Source organism: Papio anubis, chromosome 8 (assembly GCF_008728515.1).
Source record: "Papio anubis isolate 15944 chromosome 8, Panubis1.0, whole genome shotgun sequence".
Taxonomy (NCBI): domain Eukaryota; kingdom Metazoa; phylum Chordata; class Mammalia; order Primates; family Cercopithecidae; genus Papio; species Papio anubis.
Genome location: NC_044983.1, coordinates 91,627,596 through 91,654,402, shown reverse-complemented (window position 1 = coordinate 91,654,402; position 26,807 = coordinate 91,627,596). Strand labels below are relative to the sequence as shown.

Here is a 26,807-nt window from a genome sequence, read left to right as displayed (position 1 = left end):
CAGCCCACGTGGGCCGGGGAGCGCGGCTGCGCTTGGCCGGGCAGGCTGAGGAGCCGGCGTGCGGCACTGCTGGACTGGGCGTGCGGCCCTGCGAGTCGGTCGGTCCCGGGGTCACCCGCTACGGGGCGCAGGCCTCGCCACAGGTAAAGCAGGAGCTGCCTCAGCGCGAGGATCGCGGTCCTGGCAGGAGTTCAGGTTCTGGCGCACCTGCGTCCAGACCGCGCCCCAAGGCCTCAAGGGCCTTTAGGTTTTCGCGGCCCAGTCGAAGGTGATTGGTTTTGTTTTGTGTTTTTCCCTGGCTGGCGTGAAAACTCAACCATGTTGACTAATTAGCGCGGTGTGAGAAGCCTCAGGAGGGGGCTCTGCCTTCCTGCGGAAGTTTGGGGGAACTGAAATGGGCTAAAATGGCCTAGGAAGTATTGAGAGGCCCTTTATTAGGAAGCTACCCCCATACCTCCCTTTCTTTCCTGATTTCATTTATAGCCTTTCTTAGGTAGAAATCTTGAACCCTATTTCAGTGCCTTTTTCTAGCGAAGCACTAGGCACTCACTGAGAACCGTATATATGAATTGTTAATAGACTTCAGAGTTTCTTTTAAGGGTTTTCTGTAATTTTCCTGATGAAAGGAACTTGTTAGAAGACTTCCGGTTACCACCTCACAGGGCTTTTATACACATCTGCTTATCCCCTACCCGCTTTTGCATACTGTGTAAGCCAGTGAGTTAACTGTACTTGCCATTGATTTATTTCCATTCCGCAAGCATTAGAGCAGTACAAGGCTGTGGGAGAGTGGAGAATAGTCCCTGGAAGGGTGGATCCAGGGATGAGACCCAGCCTTGCTCTCGTGAATGAACAATTAATCAATTGTTAAGATGTTTAGGCAGCAATGAAATAATGTGGAGAAGATAGTGCACTTGTAAATAAAAATGCAAGGATAAACATTAGTTGTATGCACAAAGATCTTTTAATGACGGGATGAAATTTGAAAGTGAATCTTCCTGATGTTTAAGGGGTATTGAGTGTGGAAAGGCTTCAGGATGAATTTGGGATTTCAGAAGTTTGAAGTAGGATGAAGTGCTTAGACATCAAAAAATGTTAGAGCTGATAGGGGCCTTACGAATCATCGTATTGTACCCTTAGCCTTTTAAAAAAGCATTATTTGAAGAATGGTTATTGACCCCACACCCACCCCACATCATGGGCTAGACATTTTGTTAGACTGCTGCCAGAAACAGCCTTGTCAACGTAGCACAACCGAGGTCTTCTGGCTTCCAATTTAGTGCCCTTATGACTTCTGTGCAGAGAATGAATGTTGTAGGTTTGAGGGAAAACTTGGCACATTTGGAAGCCCATTTCCTACCAAAATCTGACGGAAACCACCTATCCCAGCAGGTTATTGTGAATACTTATTTCTTTTCTAAAATCATCGCAAAAATACTTATTTCTTTTCTAAAATCATAGCAAAATGGGCCGAGCGCAGTGGCTCACACCTGTAATCCCAGCACTTTGGGAAGCCGAGGTGGGTGGATCACGTGAGATCAGGAGTTCGAGGCCAGCCTGGCCAACATGGTGAAACCCCATCTCTATAAACGTACAAAAAAGTAGCCAGGCGTAGTGGCGGGCACGGGTAATCCCAGCTACTCGGGAGGCTGAGGCAGCTGCCGAGAATCGAGAATCGCTTGAACCCGGGAGACAGAGGTTTCAGTGAGCCGAGATGGTGCCATTGCACTCCAGCCTGGGCGACAAGGGCGAAACTCCGTCTCAAAAATAAATAAATAAGTAATAATAATAAATAATTGAAGGATGAAAGGACACTTTCACTTTCGTAAAATCTCTTTCAGCAAACTTCCCAAAACTACGCATCTCCAAGAGGAGATTAGACCCTCAAGTATTTGGTCTAATTTAGAGCATAAAACAAGCCGAATTCCACTATGTAGAAAAACAAAGTATAAAGTTGTAGGCCGCAATTAATTCAGCAGAATTCATTTGTATTTGGTTGTGTAATCAATAATAATGGCTAACATTTATTGAGCATTTCTTATATCCTGACTCTATCCTGTGTTTTATATGGATAATGTTATTTAATGTAAGATTATATGCATCAAATTTACCTTTCTTATTAGCTGGCTAAATATAAATCCCTTCATATTCCTGGAGTTTAACACAGCACTAGCCTTTCCTGATAAAAATCTTTTTGAAAACTACTTTTTCAGTCAAAATATACAGGTATTAATTGCTGGTTGCTTATTTATTTCTGTTACTTGGTTTTGTTTGCTAGTTTTGACCTTTTCTTTTGGAAGGCTTTTTTCTTCTTTCCTACAGTGAAACAAAACTTGACAAAACTGGTTTTGTTCAATTCCCTTTGGAAGAACAGCTTTATCTGTGAAGTAATCAACAGTGTTCAGCCCTGAGAATGAAGCAAGAAACTGCTTTCACTGTTCTATATATCAATAATAATAATTTGATGATTCATTTAGGACACAGTAGATTTCTGTTTTTTCATTTTGGGACAAATTTATATACATAAAATATAAAATGCATTTGAATAATTCAGTGTTACTTTGATCAGCAATAATTCAGTGTTACTTTGATCAGCAATCTGCTGCAGAAACATCTTTCACACCAAATTTCAAGAACACTTAATTGCATCAGCTTATTCTCTTTAAATGATTAAATTAACAGATTAGTGAGGTCTGCTGTCATTTGAACATTTGCAGATTTTTGTTTTAAGCATTTTTCTTACACCAGTGATGTTGCATTGTTTTTAAATTGTAAAGTATATCTTTATTTTCCACTCAGAAGTCTACTAGCTCAAGTAGTCAAGAGAATAATTCTACCCAAAGTCTATTGGTTTGTAACTGAGATTGCCTTGTTGTTGGACTTTCCAGTGCATAAGAAACATCTCACTATTTCAGACTAACTATATTTAAACACCTTTCATTTAGAAAAAAACAATTTCCAGTTTATTTTTTTGTTGTTTGAATACTGTTTTAAACATTTAAGTAAATTAAATTTCTCTTCTTTTGACGGTTATATCTTTCCTTTGTAGACTAAGAAAAATGGCTTTGTCAGCCCAACAGATACCCAGGTGGTTTAACTCAGCTAAGCTGAGGAGCCTCATTAATGCTGCACAACTCACAAAATGTTTTACTAGACCAGGAAGAACATTGTTACATGGCTTTTCTGCTCAGCCTCAGATATCCTCTGACAATTGCTTTCTCCAGTGGGGATTTAAGACTTACAAGACTTCCTCCTTATGGAATAGTTCCCAGTCTACTAGCTCAAGTAGTCAAGAGAATAATTCTACCCAAAGCAGTCTGCTTCCTTCCATGAATGAACAGTCGCAGAAGACACAAAAGATACCCAGCTTTGATTCTGAGCTGTTTCTAGAAGGTAATTCTGAACTTTCAGAAAAGTCTCCCTTTCTCTACTTTGGCCATTTGAACAAGCTACCTGTTTACATTCTGCTAGCCCATTTCAGGTAATATTTTGTATCAAGAAAGAAAAAGAATAATACCGGTTCTATTGATGAACTTCTATCATGCCTTTATTTTACTGGCTAAGAAAAAAAGTTCGTGGGCTAACGTGTAAGATTATTTTATAGCTACACATATAAAACATTTGCTTTCTAAATACTTTGTTGTTTAGATTCTTAAAACAAAATTATTCTAGTAATTAGTTTTATTAGGGTATAATTATATCAAGTAAAATTCATCTTGTGGGATATATAGTTCTATGAATTTTGACATATGCATTTAGTGTCTAACAACTACTGCAATCAACAAATAAAACAGTTATATTACTCCAGAAAGTGCCCTCATATCGCTTTTTAGTCGGTCCTCTCCTTCCTATGGGTCCTATTCTAGGAATATTTCACTGGTAATGAAATAATATAAGGTTAAGTAGAATATGAAGGAAAGAGAGCTGGGGAGAGGGCAGGGAGGAGATGCTGGCTATAAATGATGAGAAAGGCTAGTTAATGATTAGAGGCAAAAAACAGAACAAGAAATCACAGACCTGATTCCTTAGCTTAAGGTATTGTGTAGTTCTAAGTGTCTTCCATACTGCGTTTGATTTTAAAAAAACAAAAACAACTTCAGAATCAGCGCTGTACTAGAGAGAGTCACATCTCCTGTAGAGAGGACTACAGGTTGTAGAAACAATCATAGAAGCCCTCTTAAAGATGTATTTGAGGGTAACTTGAAGGGAAGGGCATTGGGTCAAAACAAAGACTTTCAGGATATAATTACTTTAATCCATGCAATTCAGACTGTTGGCATATGTGTACTTTAGGCCAAGTTAACAGGCTATGGTAAACTCAATCTCTTTCAAAATGCGCTTGAAAGTTAGGTAATCTTTAGCATTCTCACCTACTGATTAAGTGAAGGAAAGGCATTGTGTGCTTTAAAATTTACCAACAAATTTCTAATCTTGGAGGAACAGTAGTTAGTCTGTCTAAATAGTTGTAACCTTACCTCTTAAAAGGTGAAAAATTGGGGTCTTCTTGGATGTTTAATTCTAAAATCATCCCGAGATTTAACTATTGAAAGAAGCAAACAAGGGAAGAGCCGGTCTTTGTAGAAATAGTTTTAAGTGTGCATATTAGAGCACTAATTTGTTTCTCTCTTTCAAAGAACTGGATGAATTGCCTCCATTGTCTCCAATGCAGCCAATTTCAGAGGAAGAGGCTATTCAGATTATTGCAGACCCTCCATTGCCACCAGCTTCATTCACACTTCGAGACTATGTGGATCATTCTGAGACTCTGCAGAAGTTAGTTCTTCTAGGTAAGTTTGACTAAACTACAAGTACTTTTTGTATGCACTCTTCATTACTTTTTTTACTTTTTTAAATTAACAATTTAATCTATACTAAGTAGTATACAAACATAAGCAAAAGTCAAATAGTATAAAAAGGCTTCTAGTGAGAAACTGTATTCCCTGCCTCATCCTTGCTGATCTTGCATCCTATTCCCCAGATGTATCTACTTAACTTGTATCATGGTTTCTGTTTGTGTTCAACCTCCTCATTTTAAAATAATTGTTTATAGTGCTGTTGTTTGATTCATCAGCTTTAGACATCATTTGATCTCTTGTATGTACACATCTACTTTTCCTGTATTCTTTTCAATTCTCCTAATATAAATTACAATTTTAGATCAATCAGTAGTTAAATTATGACTATAAATATTGCTATCTGCCCTAACAAGAAGTATGCTATCATTATTTACCTTCCTGTACAACTTTTCATTTTTCCGGCATTAATAGTTGCCTTGTTCTTCATTTGATGAATTGTTTTGTTTGTTTGTTTCTGGGGTTAAACTTTTCCATACCTTCCAATAGCCGCGCAGGACAGTTTTTCCCAGGTAACCCTATCAGATGATGTATTCCATTTCTCCAGAGTGGATTGTTCCCTGCTTGTCCCACTACCCTGACCTCCTTCCTGAAGCCACCGTCCTCCTGATTTGGATGGTTTCTCTCTAGGCCTACTCTATAGCTGTCTTCGCTTGTTGACCATTAGGTTGCACTTGGATCTGGATGGCTGAAGGGAACCAGGAGATCTCCCTCCAAACTTTAATTTAGTCATCTTATTTTTAGTCTGGCATTTTATTATAAACTTTTGCTTTCCTCATTTTCTCTGGGTTTGGTACTTCTCATACTTGATTTTCCCAGATAATGAATCTCCTTTCTTCTGGTGCATTGAGAGGAACTGGATTTGGGGGAGGTCAGATTTCTCCACACCGAATCCGCCAGTTTTTAGTCTGCACCTCACCTCTAATCTCTCAGATTTTTAGGGACTCCAATTTTGGAGACTTTGGAGTTTTTCGTGGTACTGATCACTTACCACTTGCAAGATTCTCATTTGCAAGCATTTCAGTGTCGTCTTTCTCCTCTCTGATAAGGCTGTTGCCATGCCTTCATCTGTTTTCAGATATGTGGGGATATAATCTCGTTTCCTCAAAGAAGGATCTTTTTTTTTGTTTCTCATTTCTCATATTTTTGGGAGGTGATTTTTAACAGGAGAGGAAAAAGAAAAACCTTTGCTCTGTTAGAAACTTTGGGAGTCATCCTTGAATTTTTTTTTTTTTTTTTTTTTCAGATGGAGTCTCACTGTATCTCCCAGGCTGGAGTGCAGTGGCGCCATCTCAGCTCACTGCAACCTGCCTCCCAGGTTCAAGCGATTCTCCCACCTCAGCCTCCCTAGTAGCTGGGATTACAGGCATGTGCCACCATGCCTGGCTATTTTTTTATTTTTAGTAGAGACGAGGTTTCACCCTATTGGCCAGGCTGATCTTGAACTCTTGGCCCCAAGCAATCGGCCTGCCTGGGCCTCCCAAAGTGCTGAGACTATAGGCATGAGCCACTGCACTCAGCCTATCCTTGATTCTTATTGCTTTTGTCCCCTCCCTCTTTACATCTAATTTAACACCTTATCCTATGGATGCTACCCTCTTTATTTCTTTCAAATCCGTCCACTTCTGTCATCCTACAGTCACTACCTTGTTTAGGTCCTCATTTGTCACTGAGTGGCTGCAGGAGCCTCCTATCTTGATAGTCTTCTCCTCAGCAGTATTGGCTCTGATATCTTTACAGTGTTAGTGTTCTTTCTGAAATGCAGATCTAAGTCAGTGACCTACTTAAAATCCTTCAAAACCTTCCTATGGCATCAAAGCTTGCCCTGATTTGGCTTCTGCTTACCTGTTCAGCTCATGGCTTGCCACTTCCCTCCTTTGTTTAGCCAACTCCAACAACTGGAGAACATCACTGAAGTCCAAGTAACTTCTAAAGTGTCTTCTTGACCCTGCAGACAGAGTGACCCTCTTCAGGCTCTCATTTCACTTCCTGCTTACTTTGATCCTAGCACTCATGACACTCCATTATAATTGTATACTCATCACTCTGTGCCCAGTTACCCAAATGTTACCTGTATGTTTAGAATGGGCTTTGTTCTCAAGAAGCTTCAAGTCCTCAGAAACATCTAAATATTAATGCAAGGATGAAGGGCAAAGTGATAAGTCCCACATGAGAGATGCAAGTAAAGTGTTCTGTGAATCAGCCTAAGTGTCCATCAGGGGATGAATGGTTAAAGAAAATGTGGTATATTTATACATTGGAGTACTAGTCAGCTTTGAAAAAGGAGAGCCTGTTATTTGCAACAACATGGATGAACCGGGAGGATGCTATGCTAAGTGAAATAAGCACAGAATGACTAATGCTACATGATCTCACTTATATATAAAACCTGAAAAAGTTGAACTCTTAGGAGCAGAGGGAGCTGGGGAGTGGGGGTGGGGAGGAATGGGGAGTTGTTGGGCAAAGGGTACAAAGTTTCAATTAGACAGGTGGCATAAGTTCTGGAGATCTATTGTCCAGCATGATGATGGTAGTTAATAATAATGTATACTTGAAAATTGTTAAGAGAGTAGATTTTAAGTGTTCTCACCACAAAAAAAATGATGAGTATGTGAGGTAATGAATATGTTAATTAGTTTGATTTAATCATTCCATTATGTATTCAGATGTCAAAACATGTTGTACTCCATAAACATATAATTTTAAAAATGTACATTCAGAGGTAGGAAAATGATGATGTCTGCTGTGAGGACGTCACCTTTCCTCTCGAAACAGCTTTCCCTGTCTTATGGCAGGTGCTATGGGTAATACAAGATAAACTAAGACATAGTCCCTGTCTTACCTTTTTTTTTTGACACAGGGTCTTGCTCTGTCTCCCAGGCTGGAGTGCAGTGACACGGTCTTGGCTTATTGCAGCCGTGACCTCCTGGGCTCAAGTGATCCTCCCGCTCAGCCCCCCAAGTAGCTGGGACTTTAGGCACATGCCATCCCAGCTAATTTTTTTTTCTTTTGTAGAAGGGGGTATCACTATGTTGCCCAGGCTGGTCTCAAACTCTTGGGCTCAAGCTCTCCTCCCACCTCAGCTTTCCAAAGTGCTGGGATAACAGGCATGAGCCACTATGCCTGGCCCAGTCCTTACCTTTAAATAATTTACAGTATACATACAGGTTTGGAATATGTTTCAGCCATTCCTTTACCTGTATGCTGATACTTCAACAGCATGTGTTAGAAATAACTTAAATAATAGTAACTTGAGGGAGACTTATTTGCTTGGTCAGACAGTATTTTTGAGTACTCAAGTCCTAGTTGCTTCTCTGTTTGCTTCTGAGACCCATTTTCTGCCTGATCTGTGTCCCAGGAGGCCAAACCCCTATGCACCAGGGTTCCTGTGCCAGCTGGCTTCTTGGCAGCTTCAGCCAGCGGGAGGCACCTATAGGACAGAAGGTAGAAGAGCCAGGTGGGGATATTTTTCCCATGTTCCTTGCCTTCTTTGGGTCCTGTACCTGCCTCGCTCCATGACAACAGCTCTCTTGAGCAGCCCATCCTTAATAGGCTGTAGTCCCTCTGTGCCTTGGTAACATTTTGCCTCCTTGTCTCTTTAATGTTGGGAGGGTTCTTGTTTGTTCTCTTAAGGCTGCTCACACCGCTGTATAGAGTCCCTTCATTAAAGTCCTTGTCATTTGTGCTTTCTAGGGCACGTTGTGTAGCCTGCTAGACCCTGATTGATGTACTAAATACGTGTAACCATAACTGAATACAATGGTAATATTCGTAATTACTGAACTGATGAGGTAAAGCCCAACTAGACTGGTCACCTAGAGGTTAGAATCGTTTACTATTCTTTTTTTTTATAACCCCAGTGCCTAACAGAAGTGCCTGGTCCGTAGTGGGCATTCAGGGACTATTTTTTCAAGTTAATGAAATGAAGTGAGCCCAAGTTATTTGCATTGAGAGCAGTGTGCATTCCTGATGAGAGTCTGCTCTCCTACTGCTGCTAAAAAAGCAGCTTTTCAGGATTTCTGTTCGAGCACAGTCAGGGTGTGACAGCTCATGCTGAGCAAGGCACTTCAGTTCATGTCAGCTGTAATATTGAGTTAAATGTGAAGTCTGAACCCTTTATGTTATTTTTAAAGCATCTGTTCTCCCGTTTATCACAGATTTTTGGAACTGGTTTTCATCTTATTTATTTGTCCATCTAATAATTGGATTTATTTTTCTACTAATATTTAAATTACAAAAGAATTACATCTGGTTGTCAAAAGTGCAGATATTATAAGAGAAGGACCTCTTACCCTCTCTTCATCCCCAGTTCCACTTCTCAAAAGTAACCACTATTACCAGTTCGTGGAAAAGCTTTCCAGACCTTTTTCTACACATAGGTTTTATACTTTTCTGTAAACTTAATTTTTTTAAAATTTTATGTTTTTCTAGTAGAGTTAGTATATATTTAGATTCTTTATCTAGAATTAATTTCATATAAGATATAGAGAGAATTTTTTTTTCAAAAGTATAGCTAGTGGTCCCATATATTTTAACAAATAGTCTATCTATTTGATCTGAAATGCATATTGTTGTATAATAACATTTTTTAGTTTATTCTGGATCTTCATTCTGTGAGTGGGTGTATTAGGCTGTTTTCACACTGCTGATAAAGACATACCTGAGACTGGGCAATTTACAAAAGGAAGAGGTTTAATGGACTCACAGTTCCATGTGGCTGGGGAGGCCTCACAATTATGGCAGAAGGTGAAAGGCACGTCTCCTGTGGCAGCAGCCAAGAGAAGGGAGCTTGTGCCGGGAAGCCCCCCTGTTTAAAACCATCAGGTCTTGTGAGACTTACTCAGTATCACACAACAGCACAGCAAAGACCTCTCCCCATGATTCAGTTACCTCCCACCAGGTCCCTCCCACACCACATGGGAATTCAAGATGAGATTTGGGTGGGGACACAGCCTAACCATATCATTGTGTCTATGTGTATTTAATCCATTTCACTGTTCATGGGCATCTTTTATCAATACCTGTTTAATATCAAGAAATTTGGATTTATAATCATATTTGGTTCTAATATTTGGAGTTATAATGAATATGATTTTTTTTTTTTATTGTGGATGCCATTAAGAAGTTTTAAATGTGGAGGTTTAAGGTTGTATATTTTCTGCTTTGTTGTATACTTGAAGGGCTATATGTTCACTTGTTCTCAAACATTTCTTGAGTTTCTTCAAGGGACTTGTCTCTGTGCTAAAGACCTAGAGATTACAATGATGAGTAAGGCACAGGGTCGTTTTTATTCCCCCTATGATGGGAATCATAAACATATTTTTAAAATAATGCTTATAACTAAGGAAATAATAAAATCTTCAGAGACAGTAACATTTTATTCATATTGTTTGTTACCCTGCAGAATTACCAGTTACTACAGGGTTCATTAGGGACTGACAAACATTCTGAAACAATATTCAAGAAACCTTAGACAAAGATGATGACCCTACTCCAGTATGACTTAGTGAATTTGTTTTGGGGGGAAATGTAGCACTAAATGCTCTATTTTCCTCTGTACTTGATTTTTAAAATAAATTCTATGTTGTTTCTGCAACCAACTTAGTTTAAAAATATTTAGAAGTTTCTAGTGATCTATCTCAGTGCTCCTTTGGATAGGTATTGATCTCCATCAGTAATTTCTTGTGCTTATGTATATGAGTTTAACGGGTGAACTAAGAAGTCATCTTCAAACAGTATTTATAATTTATTATAGGAGTGGATTTGTCCAAGATAGAAAAACATGCAGAAGCAGCAAACCTCCTTCTGAGACTGGATTTTGAAAAAGACATTAAGCAGATGCTCCTGTTTCTTAAAGACGTGGGTATAGAGGATAACCAACTGGGAGCATTCCTGACAAAAAATCATGCAATTTTCTCTGAAGACCTTGAAAATCTGAAGATCAGGTAGGACTTTTAAAAGGATTATCGGCCGGGTGCGGTGGCTCAAGCCTGTAATCTCAGCACTTTGGGAGGCCGAGACGGGCAGATCACGAGGTCAGGAGATCGAGACCATCCTGGCTAATACGGTGAAACCCCGTCTCTAGTAAAACATACAAAAAACTAGCTGGGTGAGGTGGCGGGCGCCTGTAGTCCCAGCTGCTCGGGAGGCTGAGGCAGGAGAATGGCATAAACCCAGGAGGTGGAGCTTACAGTGAGCTGAGATCGCGCCACTGCACTCCAGCCTGGGGGACAAAGTGAGACTCGGTCTCAAAAAAAAAAAAAAAAAAAGGATTATCATATAACCCAAGAAGTGGTTATGAAGGAAATATATGTGGAAATTATTCTTTAAGTCTCTGCTGCACAAGAGTCTACGGAGATAATGAACATGAAAGTTATTTTTTTGTTATAGACCTTTTTTGATCTAAATTAAGTATTTACAACAGTTATTTTATTCAACTACCTATTATTATTATTATTATTTGAGATGGAGTCTCGCCCTGTTGCCCAGACTGGAGTTCAGTGGCAAAATTTTGGCTCACTGTAACCTCCGCCTCCCAGGTTCAAGTGATTCTCCTGCCTCAGCCTCCCAAGTAGCTGGGTGATTATGGGTAGCCACCATGCCTGGCTAATTTTTGTATTTTTAGTAGAGATGGGGTTTCACCATGTTGGCCAGGCTGGTCTTGAACTCCTGACCTCAAGTGATTTGCCCATCTTGGCATCCAAAGTGCTGGAATTTTACAGGCATGAGCCACCCTGCCCAGCTCCATTATTATTTTTATGTTTTCAACTTATTACTGAGTCAGTAATTAACTCTTTCTCTTTAGAAACTGGAATAAGTTTTTTTCTTAAAAAAATAAAATCATCAACACATAGCTAACTTATCTGGGAGTACGCTTAAAGATAAGATCTTTTGTAGTTTTTTTGTCTGGCCAATTTTTGTTGTTAGATGTTTGATATTGTCGTGGCAAATTACTATGTAATTTGCTTAATCATTTCCATAAGTTGGCTATTTTGGTTGTTCCTTGTTTTCTTCTTTAAAGAGCACTTTTATAAACATCTCTGTACTTCATTCAACATTCAAAGAATTACTGAATTTGTGAAAATAAATACAGTGAGATATTGACCCATGAGGTAAGAATCCTGCTAGGCATTGGGAATACCACAGAGAACAAAACCCCTGTCCTTAAGTTAACATTTTGAATTCATCATCACCCCCACCTGTCACCCAAGCCAGTCTGTATTCCCAGATTCACTGAATACCTTTTGCCCAACTCAGAAATATTGGTATTAATTTGCTTTCTCTTCTTTTATCATCTACATCTAATAAATCATGAAAGCCCATCAGTTCTTCCTTTCTTATAGCTCAAATCAGTCATGACATTTCTCTGAATCTTTGCTTTGACTGTTTTGCCTCAGTTCCCCATCATACCACACCAAGACTACTGCAACAGTCTCCTAATTGGTCTGCCTCTAGTCTTGACCCTCCAGACTGTTCTCCACACTGATGTTGATTCTCACTACATTTCAGAGAGCTTTGCAGTTCCTTAAACCATCATAGTCTAATGTCTTTTCTCAGAATTAGGAAAAAAAACACGAAACAAAAACCGCATTTATTAAATTGAACATTTGAGCCCTTCTATATGCGAGACACTGGCCTAAACTTTAGACATCAGAGACAGTCTTTCCCTTCATGAGAGTGATATTCTGGTGTAATATAGATAGGCTATCACAATACAGAGGGGAGAGAGAATGATTCTAAGAAACTAATCTGACATATCCAGCTCTAGTCTTCCTGGCTGTCAGGAACACTAATTCCCTCTGCAGTCAAAAACCAGCCTTTTTGCTCAAGATTTATTCCAAGAAAGCATGAATACCAGGAGGGTAGGGATCATTTCCCAGGCTGCACTGTTATTGTTAATAGCCCCTTTGTACATGGGAGTCGCAGAGAGGTTAAATAATTTGCCCAAGATTACACACCGTTAGTATAAGTAGCAGAGTAAGTGGTTTCAACTCCAGTTAATCAAACTCCAGGGTTCTGACTACTACATACTGTCTCTGCATTTAATTCTTTGAAGGAAACTTAAGCTTAGTAGCTTAAGTTACTTGCTCAAGCCATACATGCTCCTAACAACTGAGGAATATTCTCACATAGGTAGCATAGTCCATTGATTCCTAATCATAGTCCATTGATTCCTAAGTTTTTTTCTTAAAAAAATAAAATCTGGCTAAACCTGGCTGGCTATCAAATTAAGCTGTAGAACGTTTATAAAAATTACTTAGAATTTTGTAATACGTCATGCAACCACATATATTCAAAAGAGTATACAGTAAAAAAATACTGAATAGGCACGGGTGTGAGAACCTTTATTTAAATGAACTTTGTTACTGGTTCTGATGTATGCAGCAGTCTTGTTTCTATAACAGCTGATTTCATGTACTTATTTTTTCAATAAAAAATTATGTTTAAAAGATCCTTGTAGAATTTTCAAATGAATAATTGGCATTTTAATTATTTAAATACTCTTTTTTTTTGGTTGAGTGGGCATTATATCTTAATTTTTTATTGGAAAAATCATTACAATGTAGACAATAGTTTTGATAATTTTTTAATCAAATGCCAAACCTTGCTGCCAAAAAAACAACAAGTAATACCTCCTTGTCTCCTACTTTGTCCCTTGGCCTTCCAGGACCCACCTATGGATACAGCTGCTGTTATCAGGATTTTTTGTTCAACCTTCTAGGAATGTTCTATAAAGCATATATCTGTGTATACACACATGAATACAAATACATAACAATTGGTAGCATTTATACATACTATTCTGTATCCCACTATATTCACTATATCTCGGAGATTATTTTTTCTTGGTGCTGCCTATTCTTTTTAACTCTAGTACAGTCCATGCTGCGGATCTCCCTAGTACCTGTTGATAAGCGTGGAGTATGTTTCCAGTCCACTGTTAGGACAAGGCTGCAGTGACTGACTTTGTATACTTCTGAAAAATCACACATATTGGTGTGTCTCTGTAGGACATATTTCTAAAAGTGGAAATGCTAGGTCAAAGGGTATGTTCATCTGTAACTTCAGTAGATATTGCCAAATTATCCTTCAAAGGGTTGTTTTCCAGTTTACACTCTCCCCAACAGTGTACAGAAGTGCCAGCTTCCCTGTTATCCTCACAAATACAGTGCTATCACACTTTGCTTTCAGTTCATTGTATAGATAAAAAGAACACTTTATTTGTTGGTTTGGAGCATCAAATGTTGAAACATGGAATGTTGTTTGGAGCATCTTTTCATTTGTTGAATTTCTGTCTACATTTCCTTTTCTGTAATATATCCTTTGCTATTTTTTAACCAGGCTTTTTTCTTTTTTGGTAAACGTTCTTTTATATATTAAGAAAATTAGTTCTGTATCTGAGACATGTTGCAGATATTTTTCCTAGATTGTCACTTGTCTTTTGACTTCATTTATAGTGGGGTGTTTTTGTTTTGTTTTGTTTTATTTTGCCATGCACTTAAAATTTTTATATACTTAAACTTATAAATATTTTAACTATTTTTAAAGGAGTAATAGTCATGTGATTATAAAGTAATATAAGTTTTGGTATATAGTATGAAAATACCATAGGCTTTAGATGTAGGCATGCCTGAGTTCACATCTTAGTTTTGTCAGTAATTAGGTGATGATCTCAGACAAGTTATTTAACTTCCCTGAATCCATGTTTCCTCAAGTATAATGAGGAAAATTTACCTGGCTCACAAGTTTTTTTGTTTTTCTAGTTAGAATTAAACAAAATAATATCCTGATATATTTTAGACATTGAGTAAAACTATCTTTTACTATGTTCTTAGATTTTTTTAAAAAAATGTTATTTTATAGTCAAGCTTTCTATATTTTACTAACTTACATAGTTTAATTTTCAAAAACTTAGCAGGAAAATATCTAAGTTAACAAAATACATATTGAAACACCGTAGTAAAAAATTATTTATGAAAATACATATTCAGGCCAGGCATGGTCACTCAAGTGTAATCCCAGCACTTTGGGAAGCCGAGATGGGCGGATCACTTGAAGTTAGGAGTTCGAGACTAGCCTGGTCAACATGGTGAAACCCTGTCTCTACTAAAAATACAAAAATTAGCAGGGTCTACTAGTGCATGCCTGTAATCCCAGCTACTTGGGAGGCTGAAGCAAGAGAGTCACTTGAACCTGGGAGGCGGAGGTTGCACTGAGCCAAGATCATGCCACTGCACTCCAGCCTGGGCAACAGAGCGAGACTCTTCCTGAAAGGAAAAGAATAGAAGAGGGGAAGGGAGGGGCTCAGTAAATATACTAACCTAAAAAATGCTTCTCTCAGTTGTAACCATTATTTCCTTAATTTTCTTAATTTGTGTTATTTTCTTAATTTGTGTTTTTCTGTTCTTATCCCAAAAAAAAAATAACAAAAAAACTTAAGCAGAAGCTATTTCATTCTTTCTTACCAAGTAATAAACCAGATTAATTGAAAAGAGAATCTAAAGGTTGGTGCAAAAGTAATCATGTTTTTGCTATTGAAAGTAATGGCAAAAACCACAACTAATACCTATTAGTGGATTTCAGAATTATTTTCTGTTTTTAAGTGTAAATGGAAACCATCTAGAGTTGGGTGAATGCTTATTTTGTTTTAAACATGTTTTTGCCATTTTTGCCATTGTTACAGAATGCTTTTATTTAGTTAGTAATTTAGGATGTGGGAGCCTTTTTAAAAATAGCTGTTATTTTGGAAAGCAGCATGAGACTGTGTCTCAAAAAAAAAAGAATGTAAATGTTTATCACATGTGTATGTATTTATGTTTCTCTAGGGTGGCTTATCTGCTTTCAAAAAATTTCAGTAAAGCAGATGTTGCACAGATGGTCAGAAAAGCACCATTTTTGCTGAACTTTTCAGTGGAAAGACTGGATAACAGATTGGGATTTTTTCAGAAAGAACTTGAACTTAGTGTGAAAAAGGTAAAGAAAAGGAGAGAATTTGTTTATTTCCATGTCTGGTACATTTTAGTAGCTGATAAATCTCATGTTCCTAACAGATGCCCAGCCCATGTGAATCATATACATTTCTGGTATTTTTTGTACAAAAATGAATTATCCTGCTAGTTTAAACATAGAGCTACATTATTTTATAATACTTAATCAAACTGGTTCCTTCAGTTTTTGTTTTCTTTTTTTCCAAACAGTACTAACATTATATATTCCTGGGGTTCCTATCATTTTTCTGATTGGGTCATATTTTAAGTTTTAACTTTGTGTCTTAGTAATGCCTTAATTCTCCAAACTAGTTAAAGATGCACATATAGTAATACTAGATTGTTTTGTTTGCAACCACAGACTAGAGATCTGGTAGTTCGTCTCCCAAGGCTGCTAACTGGAAGTCTGGAACCCGTGAAAGAAAATATGAAGGTAGGACAACTTTAGGCTTTTGAGAAATCAGTTTCTTTAAGTGTTAAAATCCTCTGAAGAGAATAGATTTTGCTGTCATCTAAAAGAAAACTAGACTTTAAAATAAGTTATTTCTAAAAAGAGAAATAGGAAATTATCTTTAACAAATGTCTAGCAAGCAGTTTGTTTCAGTTAATATTTTCATGTTGACCAGGTATTAACATGAGTAAATCACCTTGCAGACATTGATACCCACAATCCTAAAGCAATAGATAGGGATATAAGTGGCACCCTGAAACTGTTTCTGTTGCCCATTGTGGGAGTCTGATGTCTTTGTTACCTGGGCAGTGTTACCAGTCTACGAAACTACTCCTGTTGGCCAGCATGACAGTCTGTGTATGTCTCAGGGAGTTTTGGAGGCTGGATCCAAAAGACTTCTGTGAAAAGAGTAACAGATAACACATTGCTCTCCTTTGCACCTGTCCCAATTGCCAACTCTCATTCTATCACAGAATGTACTAGACACTCTTTACTGTCCTTCCTGCAAGAGAATAACATGAAGCCAAGAGCAGCTGACTAGTTAGTATATAAAGCTGTAGTAGTATTTGAAATATTATGTAAGGGCTGTTTTCTGAGGTGAACAGTTCAGTCATTAAATAAATCTTTATTGCGCTCCTGCCCAAGCGCCATGCTGGGGAGACAGCTCCTCCTCCCAAGGAGCTTACAGTCTAGTGGGGGATCAAATCCAGAGTGATGGGGGCAGTTACTTAGTGGGCGCACACAGGACACTATGGAAGCAAGTAGAGGACCTGGCCCATGTTTGGTTGTTTAGTTCCTTATCTCTGCTTGGAATGTTGACATGTCATTTTTCAGACAACATATATGTCGGTGTGCTTGGGAGCAAAAGCTCAAAAAGCATTTTGATGATCCTGCTGCTGAAGGATCTGTTTGGTGTTGCCTCTGACCTGCAGCCCTCCCATGTCACTCATTCTCTCTCATAATTATGGTTGCCCCTTTGGTGATCTTCATGACGATCACTGTGTAGCTCTTTCTCAGCAGAGGGGTTTGAAATTCCGGTGACCCCAGGAGCCGGAAGCTGTAATTCCCTGAAGGCACTGGCATAGCTGTCTCCAAATTTTAAAATGTTATTTTAAGTTTAGAAGAATCATGGCCAGGCGCGGTGGCTCACGCCCGTAACCCTAGTGTGGGAGGCCGAGGTGGGCAGATCACTTGAAGTCAAGAGTTTGAGACCAGCCTATCTAACATGGTGAAACCTCATCTCTACTAAAAATACAAAAATTAGCCAGGCGTGGTGATGGGCACCTGTAATCCCAGCTACTTAGAAGTCTGAGGCAGGAGAATCACTTGAATCCAAGAAACGGAGGTTGCAGTAAGCTGAGATCGTGTTACTGCACTCCAGCCTGGATGACAGAGCGAGACGCAGTCTCAAAAAAAGAATCTTGTCCAGATGCGGTGGCTCATGCCTGTAAGCACTTCGGGAGGCCAAGGCAGATAGATCACTTGAGGTCAGGAGTTCACGATCAGCCTGGCCAACCTGGTGAAACCCTGGCTCTACTAAAAATACAAGAACTAGTCAGGTGTGGTGGCATTCCTCTGTAGTTCCAGTTACTTGGGAGACTGATGCAGGAGATTGTGCCACTGCACTGAAGCCTGGGCAACAGAACGAGCTCTATCTCAAAAACAAAAAGAATCAGCGCAGCCTTGCCATGGTACCAAAATAACTATTTCTACTTATTATTCATAGCAAATTTACTTTCGTTTAGGTTTACCGTCTTGAACTTGGTTTTAAACATAACGAAATTCAACATATGATCACCAGAATCCCGAAGATGTTAACTGCAAATAAAAGGAAACTTACCGAGACATTTGATTTTGTGCACAATGTGATGAGCATTCCCCACCACATCATTGTCAAGTTCCCACAGGTAATGCCACTCACAGCTCTCTCTGTAAGCGCTGCCATTGTGCTTCATTCAGAGCTGCTGTCCAGCTGCATGGTTCTGTACACTGGGAAGAGTTTACAACTTTCAGGGCACAAATGTACATCTCCTGAGGAGAAATCAGTGATTAGTCTGTTTCCCTGGAGTTTCTACCTAGTCCTAGTTCTGTTTGTTGGAATCAGGCAGAACAAATCGAATGTAGTCTCTCTCATGTTTTTCTCCACTTAACTTTGAAATAGATCACTTCCCTTAAAGGTCTTTTCACTGCTACGTGTACTTTTTAGTCACAGTTTATTTAAATCCATGAATCAATGAGCCATATTGTAATGATCCCCATCCCAATATAAAAGTGTTCCAGTTTGCCATAATGTCCAAGCCGTAATTATATTTTCTAAGCTAATCAAACTCTTGTATTCTTTACCTAGTGAGTGATATTATCTGCTGTTCACAAGAATATTGATCTTGAATATTACTCTTTAAAAGCAGAAACTTTGTCTGATTTATACACTGCCAAATCCCCAGTGCCTAGAACTACACCTGGCACTAAGGGAGGCGCAAAATTAATATTTGATGAACAAATGAATGATTGGATTTTATCAAAGTAATCCTTTTTTCCTATTTCCTATGTAAATAGCCACTCAGTATTTATTGGATAAATGACAAACTGAATTTTTATTTAAGTGATCCTTCTACTCCATTTGCTAGAACACGTGTGTTCCTGTTTTTGAAAAAAGATGGGTAAAAGAAATATTACCTTAATACAGCTCTCAGAACTAGACTGCATTAGGTCCAGTTCCTTCACATACAGCTATATTTATTTGCCTATTATACTTCACAAGGATTGGGTCTCTAATACAGGATTTTCCTATTTTACCAAACATAAATATACTCATTATAGAAGTGTTAGAAGCCTACAATTTTGTGAATTTGACTCATGGAGTAATTGTAAAATAATCTTCAACAAAAAAGCAATGACAGTTTGTTTTTCCCTGGGTTGGTGGGTAATTCAGGGACCATAGATGATGGTAAGAATATATGATATTGTCCCCTCCTGACCTTCGTGGTCTGTCATTTTTCCAGTATATCACTGAGCATCCATCAGTGCTAGACACTGGGCACTGAGGATACAAAAGTCAAGCAGACATGGTCTCTGTTCTTGTGGAACTTATAATCGAGTGTGGAAGACAGGTTTTAAAATAGAATTGCTTTGGTCGGGCGCTGTGGCTCACGCCTGTAAACCCAGCACTTTGGGAGGCCAAGTTGGGCAGATCACAAGGTCAGGAGTTTGAGACCATCCTGCCTAACACGTGAAACCCCGTCTCTACTAAAAATACAAAAAAAAAAAAAAAAAAAAATTAGCCAGGCGTAGTGGCGGGCGCCTGTAGTCCCAGCTACTGAGGAGGCTGAGGCAGGAGAATGGCATGAACCTGAGAGGCAGAGCTTGTAGTGAGCCAAGATCGCACCACTGCACTCCAGCCTGGGCAACAGAGCAAAACTCCGTCTCAAAAAATAAATTAATTAATTAAATAAAATAAAATTGCTTTATATGATGGTAAAGAGTCTTAATCTGAGCTCTTACAGTGTGATTTAGAAGTGGTAGGAGAATTATAGAAGTAATAACAGCAGTTGAGTACTTACTGTGTGCCAGCTCTATCTTTATTGCTTTATTTGTATTAGCACAGTTAATTCTCACAACAACCATGTGAGGTAGATGTTATTATTACCCCTATTTTACACATAAAGAACTTAAGCTTAAAGAGATTTAAGTAACCTGTCCAAGGTTACCCAAGTAACAAGGTTGGGGCACAACCACGATTAGAACTCCAGCAGTCCAGTTTAAAAACCCAAGCCTTTTACTAGGATCTGCTAGAAGTGACATTTTGAATTGTCTGTAGAAGAGTGAGTGGTGTTTGAAAGATGGAGAGGAGCTTTCCAAATAGAAGAAATTATAAGTTGACCAGATGTATCAAAATCACTTAAAAACACAGATTTGTAGGCACCCCAAACCCTTGCTTCTGAGAAGCTCTATTGTAGAATTGTGGCTTCCAAATTGGGATTCTCAGATTCCTAGAGTCTGGGTGGAATTATTGGGGGAAAAAGAACAGAAAAATAAAAAGCTTATTAATGAAAAAATACATTAACAGACAGTAAGGCTGTGAACCGGCTGATATAGACTTTAAATTTTTGGCTGGTGTTTAAATCTCAGTGGCGTGGAACTAATTTTCTCATGCAGATAATATTCCTGGTTGGCAGATCTGACTTAGGATTAATTAAAAATGGGGAAAGAAGTAATTTAGTCATTTCAAAGAAGAGATCGTGGAAGGTAGAGGATAACAAAAGCAGTTTTAGGGTAATGAATGTGAAGAAATCACTAGGCTAAGGAAAGAGGTTATATTCAGTATCCCCCGAAACCTTGGCTCTCCCCTTTCTCTGTGATTTTCTGTGAAGGCAAAGCTGAAGTCCACCTTAGGATTAGAGGGAACCAATAATTCTCAGGCTAGGGGCACGTTTTTTTTTTTAACTCCGAAGAATTTAATATGTCATTAATGGGATGAAATTTTTGTGCCAATGGCAGAGTAGCCCCTGGTGGCCAACAACCCTCCTCCTGCACCACCACACCCATAAAAAAAGAAGGGAGAAACACTTCAATCTGAGCAGTAACTTTTGGACTTGAAAGAGTACACAACTCTCTAATGATGGAGTAACTTTGGACCACTGGAGAAGTAAACATAATATCTACTCATAAGCTAAATAAATGCTTTGAAGTGTTATTATATTTAGGAAATTAATAATAGTTTGGGAGCATCAGAACCGTTTGTGGTTTTGTCTGTATGCTGGGTGATAGTTGTTTTTTGGTTTTTGGTTTTTTGGGTTTTTTGAGACCGAGTCTGGCTCTGTTGCCAGGCTGGAGTGCAGTGGCATGATCTCAGCTCACTGCAACCTCCGCCTCCCGGGTTCAAGCGATTCTCCTGCCTCAGCCTCCCGAGTAGATGGGACTACAGGCGCCCGCCACCATGCCCAGCTAATTTTTGGATTTTTAGTAGAGATGAGGTTTCACCATGTTGGCCAGGATGGTCTCAAACTCTTGACCTCGTGATCCGCCCACCTTGGCCTCCAAAGTGCTGGGATTACAGGTGTGAGCCACCGTGCCCAGCTGGGTGATAGTTTTTTAAGCCAAGAATGACTGCATTGGAGTCATACTTTAAAAATATATATATATATAACTTCTTACATCTTCATTATCCATAATATTGTGATCATGGGAATTTAATGATCAGAACAAGGGCAGAATAGCAGAGACTGAAAAGGGAGATGTTCTATTCCAAAAGCAAGCCAATCCCATGTTGAGGTAGCACCCTGTACTTTTTTTAGTCACTCTTCTCATAGTAGTTTGGTTTTCAACAATTGCTTTTCATAGTGTCCTTTCCAACTGATCTGTTACTGTTTTCACTTGAATGTAGGGAAAGAGGCCTAGGGGTTGTGTATCATGTCCTGTGTTCACATTGTGTCTGTAACAGCCAAGAGGAGAGCTTGAGGCAGGCATAATATTGAAAGGCTTCCTCTGAGCCTCGCTAGGGGGCCTCACAGATCTCTCGGGCTTCAGGGCTGTAGCTCAAGTCTGGCCAGATCTCCCATTTCTCTCTTCTTTCTGCAGTCGGCTGTAGAGCCTTGCCTGCTTCTGACTCCTTTCTAAGGTTGCTGCTCACTGTAGTTTTTAGGAGTTTTAGTTTGAGGCAGGTAAGACATACTTTCCCAGTTGCTCTCGCAGAGGTCAGATTCATTTCATTTTGATTCTAGTTAAGGGGAGGTGTGTGGGAATTTAAAAAGAGAGAGAGGTGTTACAGATTATGAAATCTTACCATTTTTTTTACAATAACATCTTGATCTCTAACATTGGTTCAAGTTAGCTCTCAGAGTTGCTGATTAAGTAGTTTTGGGGTAAGGCTTGAAGATTTGCCCTTTTTTTTTTTTTTTTTTTTTTTTTTGAGATAGAGTCTTATTCTGTTGCCCAGGCTGGAGTGCGGTGGCAGGATCTCGGCTCACTGCAACCTCTGTCTCCTGGGTTCAACCAATTCTCCTGCCTCAACCTCCCGAGTAGCTGGGATTATAGGCATGTGCCACCACGCCCAGCTAATTTTTGTATTTTTAGTAGAGATAGGGTTTTGCCATGTTGGCCAGGCTTGTCTTGAACTCCTGACCTCAGATGATCTGCCTGCCTCAGCCTCCCAAAGTGCTAGGACTACAGGCGTGAGCCACCGCGCCAGGCCGAAGATTTGCTTTTTTAACACATTCTCCTCTGTCTCTGGAGCACTCAATCTTCTTTGCCCACATTATAGCCCTTAATTTTTTTTTTTTTTTTGTATGTTGATTTTGAATCCCTTTTTCTAGTTTTTTAACAGAAAATATAGGATTTAAATCCTCTGGCATTTATCCTACTTACTGAACACGTGGTTAGTACTTTGTATTGGTTAACCTATTAAAATTTTTGCCAAGTAAACTTTTTAATATTTCATCCTCCAATGTGCAATGTTTTTTAAAAACTTTTTTTCTTTTCTAGGTATTTAATACAAGGCTGTTTAAAATCAAAGAAAGACACTTGTTTCTTACCTATTTAGGAAGAGCACAGTATGATCCAGCAAAACCTAACTACATCTCTTTGGACAAACTCGTATCTATTCCTGATGAAATATTTTGTGAAGAGATTGCCAAAGCATCAGTACAAGACTTTGATAAATTCTTAAAAACGCTTTAGATTTTTATGTATGTGAAAATGCAATATTGTAAAGTGAATATATGTATGAATAAATGAATATATTTTTAAATGCCTCGGGTCTCAACTGATATTGGTAACCATTTGATACTGTAAATTTGGGTACATATACTGTGGTAGATTTTTCATCAAGTTCCTAGTGACTCAATTCTTGTTTACCTTTTCCTTCTTAGAAAATACAGCAAGTTCAGAGAAAGGGAGAGAGTTGGTTTACTTTAAGTTGGTGCTTTGTCATTCTAGTGAAGATGAAAACGGAGGATTTTAAAGTGGTTTCATTATAAAATGGCTTTATTTCATTTGAACTGTTACAAGTTTCCAGAGCACATACTACATTAGTCATCTAATATCTACAGCTCAGATAATGCCACAAAGCACACTTCATTTTGGATTATCTACATTGTTAACTTCTTGAACACAGATATTCACAGTTGGCTAAGAATCAGGAAAAGGAAAGTGGAGTTTAAAGATTAGGGGCAATGAGATATAGTGAAAGGCTTAACTAGCCTTTGACTTATTACCAGTAAAAAAAGATTTGTTTTCTGTTTATGACGTGTTATCCTGGGCAAGTGATTTCATCTCTGAGTCTTTGCTTTTTTATTTGTAAAACGAAGTATCACAACTTCAGTTGTCTGCGTTATGATCACTAGGTTGGGTAGACTGTTAACACTGGTAACCCCCATGAACCACACCTGGTATTTGCACTGTTGTGTAGTTAGTCCTCTCCCACACTGACTCTGGGCCAATGTGATTTGGCCCAGGGGACATTTGTCAAGCACAGGCTTGATAAGAATTTGCACATCAGGGCTTGCCCTCTTGGAACTTTTGCTCTTGGCACCCTAAGCTACGGTATAGAGAGGTCTGGTTACTCTGCTGGAGAAACTAGGTGGAGAGAAAGATGTCTGGCCAAACCCCAGCTTTTTCAGCCATGCCAACTGAGTACCAGACATGCATGAAGAAGTTATCTGGGATGTCCCAGCCTTAGCAGACACTACACTAAGCAGAACAACCCAGCTGAATTCAGAATTGGGAGAAAGTGTTTTAAGTCACTAACTTTCGGGGTAGTTTGTTGTGCTGAGGGTTTTGTGGTGTGCTGGATGCCCTTCAAAAAACCTCATGAAAAACTAAATTTGTAATTGGTCAGGGCCAGGTATAGTGGCTTTCCTGTTACATATTTTATTCATGCAACCGACATTTGAGTTCCTAGAATACAGTGGTGAGTGTGACATAGATAGGTGCTTTCATGGAGTTCTCCAATGGATGAGATCAACGAACAGGAAACAATAGAAAATAAGCTGGGGACACCATGGAACCATCCTGTCCTCTCTTTGTATGGCTCACAACCGCATTTTGCCTTTATGAATAACCCACTGAACAACCTTAGTCAGAATAGGCAAGTTGTGCTGATACAATGAACAATCCTAAAACCTCAAATGATTGAAAAACCACAAAAGGTTTTTATCTTATACATGTCTCTTAGGACCACAAAGGCTCTGCTCCACATCATCTTTAGTGATACAGGTTGATGTATCCTGTCTCCATCATTTCTGGAGTGTTACCAGTCTATGGAAAAGGAAAGGAATGTGAAGAATTGCTCTTAAAAAGTTATCACATTTTTCTTGGCTAAAGTATCACATGGCCATGCCTAATTTTGAGGGCAGAGAAAGGCAATCCCTAATCCTGTGCTGGGAGAAAAGAAAACCAAAATTAGTTTTTGAATCAACATTAATGACTACCAGCAAACATTCAGTCTCTAGCTGAATTCCTTAGGAGCTGGGTTTTGTGACAATTTTGGGTTTCTGATCTTTTGATATGTCTTTTCTTGTCACCTTCACCTGTAACCAGCAAGTAAAATGTAAAGGGTAGAAGGGAGGAGAGTTTATTGAGTACCTACCCTCTGCAGGGCAATGTGCCAATGTACATATGTATTGCATTTCTTCACATCTTTCAGACTTCACTTTGGCTAGTGTAAGATAGAAGAGATCATTCATCAGCTTTAGTGCTGCATATAGGACTGACTAATAGAAGAATTGTAGCAGCATGGAGATAGAAGAAAAAGGAAAATCAATAGAATCTTAGAACTGGAATGTGACTAAGATCATTAAATCTAACCTTTTGAACTTACGACGAGACAAGGTTCTATTCTATATTGTCCCAGCTCTGAGCTTAAAACTGAGGGGAAAAAAGATATCACCGAGTAATGGTAGAAGTTCACCAGTAACTATTAGTCATGCCAGTTCCCCCCAATTGTTTTCTGTCTCTAGATGTTTATGCCTAAGACTTCACATGTTGGGGCTGAGACCTTAAAAGTTAGCAAATCTATATACTTCTCTTTTGTCTTTAAATTATGTGCAAATTCTGCAATACATTTTAGATTTAATCTTTAAAAACCTTTTCTTCTGGGCGTGATGGCTCACGCCTGTAATCCAGTATTTTGGGAGGCCGACGTGGGTGCATCACTTGAGGTCAAGAGTTTGATACCAGCCTGGCCAACACGGTGAAACCCTGTCTCTACTAAAAATACAAAAATTAGCGAGCATGGTGGCATGTACACCTGTAGTCTCAGCTACTCAGGAGGCTGAGGCACGAATCGTTTGAACCCTGGAGGCAGAAGTTGCAGTGAGCCAAGATTGTGCCATTCAGCCTGGGTGATAGAGGCTGAACAACAAAAAAAGAGGTGACCAAAAAAAAAAAAAAAAAACCAAACAAACAAACAAACGAAAAACCCAAAACCTTTTCTGACCTAACCTTCCACTAAAATAGCTAGATGTAGATCTTCAGCTGGAGAAACCCAAGGCCTGAAAGGCTTGGTGTCTTTCCTGGATTAGTAGTGTAGCATATGGCCCTAGAATTAAGGAGCCCCAAGTTTGCGTCTGGATTTTCAGATTCTGGAAGAAGAACCTGGACTCTTCTAGTCATGTCCTCTTGGACAAGTTATTCAACCTTTCTGAGCTTTAGCTTTCTCCTATCTACAATGAGATAATGACAGTACTTTTAGAATTAAATGACAGTGTAGGGGAGTGAGAGATCACGCCTTTGCTCTTATGTGGGCTCTTTGGTTGGATCTAGGAACCAAATTGACACAAGGCAGATTAACAAGAGAAAAGCATACTAATTTTACTAGTTTTACATGTGCATGGGGATCCTCACAAGAGAGTGAAGTGGCCAATGTAAGATGCCTTTATACTTTTTACACGAACTACAAATCAGAAGAAAGGGGATCTGGCTAGGGGCAGTGAATTTCTTGCGGAGTCATTAGGAGAAACGTGGGTGTGGTGGGGTGTAAACTTAGTGGAAGATAAGGGTTATTTCGGAAAGTATATTCAGGTCCAAAGCAGCTCCCAGTTTCCAGTCTCTGGTGATGGGTGCTATTTTCTCCCTCTGGTAAGGGACGGGTACTCCGGAGGAATCCTGGAGGAAACTTTACGGCTTGCTGCATGCAGGAAGAGATGGGTCATCAAACCCTTTCTGAAACTACAATTTCTCCAACATTTTCAACTCGAAATAATCAGTGTACCAATTCCATATATTTTTGGGATGGTGCATCCATCAGTCCTTCAATAGAAAATAAAACGATGCTCTTAAAACATTTAGCTTCCTACCTGGCACAAAGAGCTGAATTCATACTGCCCACGCTCTCATAGCTATTAACAGCAAGTAACAGAACCCAGCTTTAAGCCTCGGTCTCCTAATTCCTGACCTGTGTTCTTCCTATCACATCACAACCAATACTTCTTGGAATGTAGCACGCAAAATGCCCCGCCTACTCCATTGGCCTCACCCTGGCCGAGAAGTGCACACGCAAGAGCTCAACGACAGCCGTCA

General features: G+C 39.1%; 1 protein-coding gene and 1 long non-coding RNA gene across 4 annotated transcripts; one reads left to right on the top strand and one right to left on the bottom strand.

Annotated features, from left to right (window-relative positions):
• The first annotated feature begins 16 nt into the window (after positions 1–16).
• Positions 17–23,041, top strand: MTERF3 (mitochondrial transcription termination factor 3). 3 transcript variants are annotated; one of them, XM_009213379.4, is made up of 8 exons: positions 17–268; positions 3,050–3,393; positions 4,635–4,787; positions 10,609–10,798; positions 15,680–15,827; positions 16,203–16,274; positions 18,038–18,199; positions 22,773–23,041. In XM_009213379.4, exons 2-8 carry the CDS (start codon positions 3,060–3,062, stop codon positions 22,965–22,967), a joined length of 1,254 nt encoding a protein of 417 aa, XP_009211643.1. In that variant the 5' UTR covers positions 17–268; positions 3,050–3,059; the 3' UTR covers positions 22,968–23,041. The 3 variants fall into 3 exon arrangements, with proteins under 3 accessions (XP_009211643.1, XP_003903044.1, XP_031525539.1); XM_003902995.4 differs by having other exon boundaries at positions 38–143; XM_031669679.1 differs by having other exon boundaries at positions 39–143; positions 4,670–4,787.
• Positions 20,723–26,706, bottom strand: LOC116276388. The gene is made up of 2 exons (XR_004185886.1): positions 26,585–26,706; positions 20,723–22,008 (listed from the first exon to the last, which is right to left on the bottom strand). It is a non-coding gene; the product is annotated as an uncharacterized LOC116276388 (long non-coding RNA).
• Between the last annotated feature and the right edge of the window lie 101 nt (positions 26,707–26,807).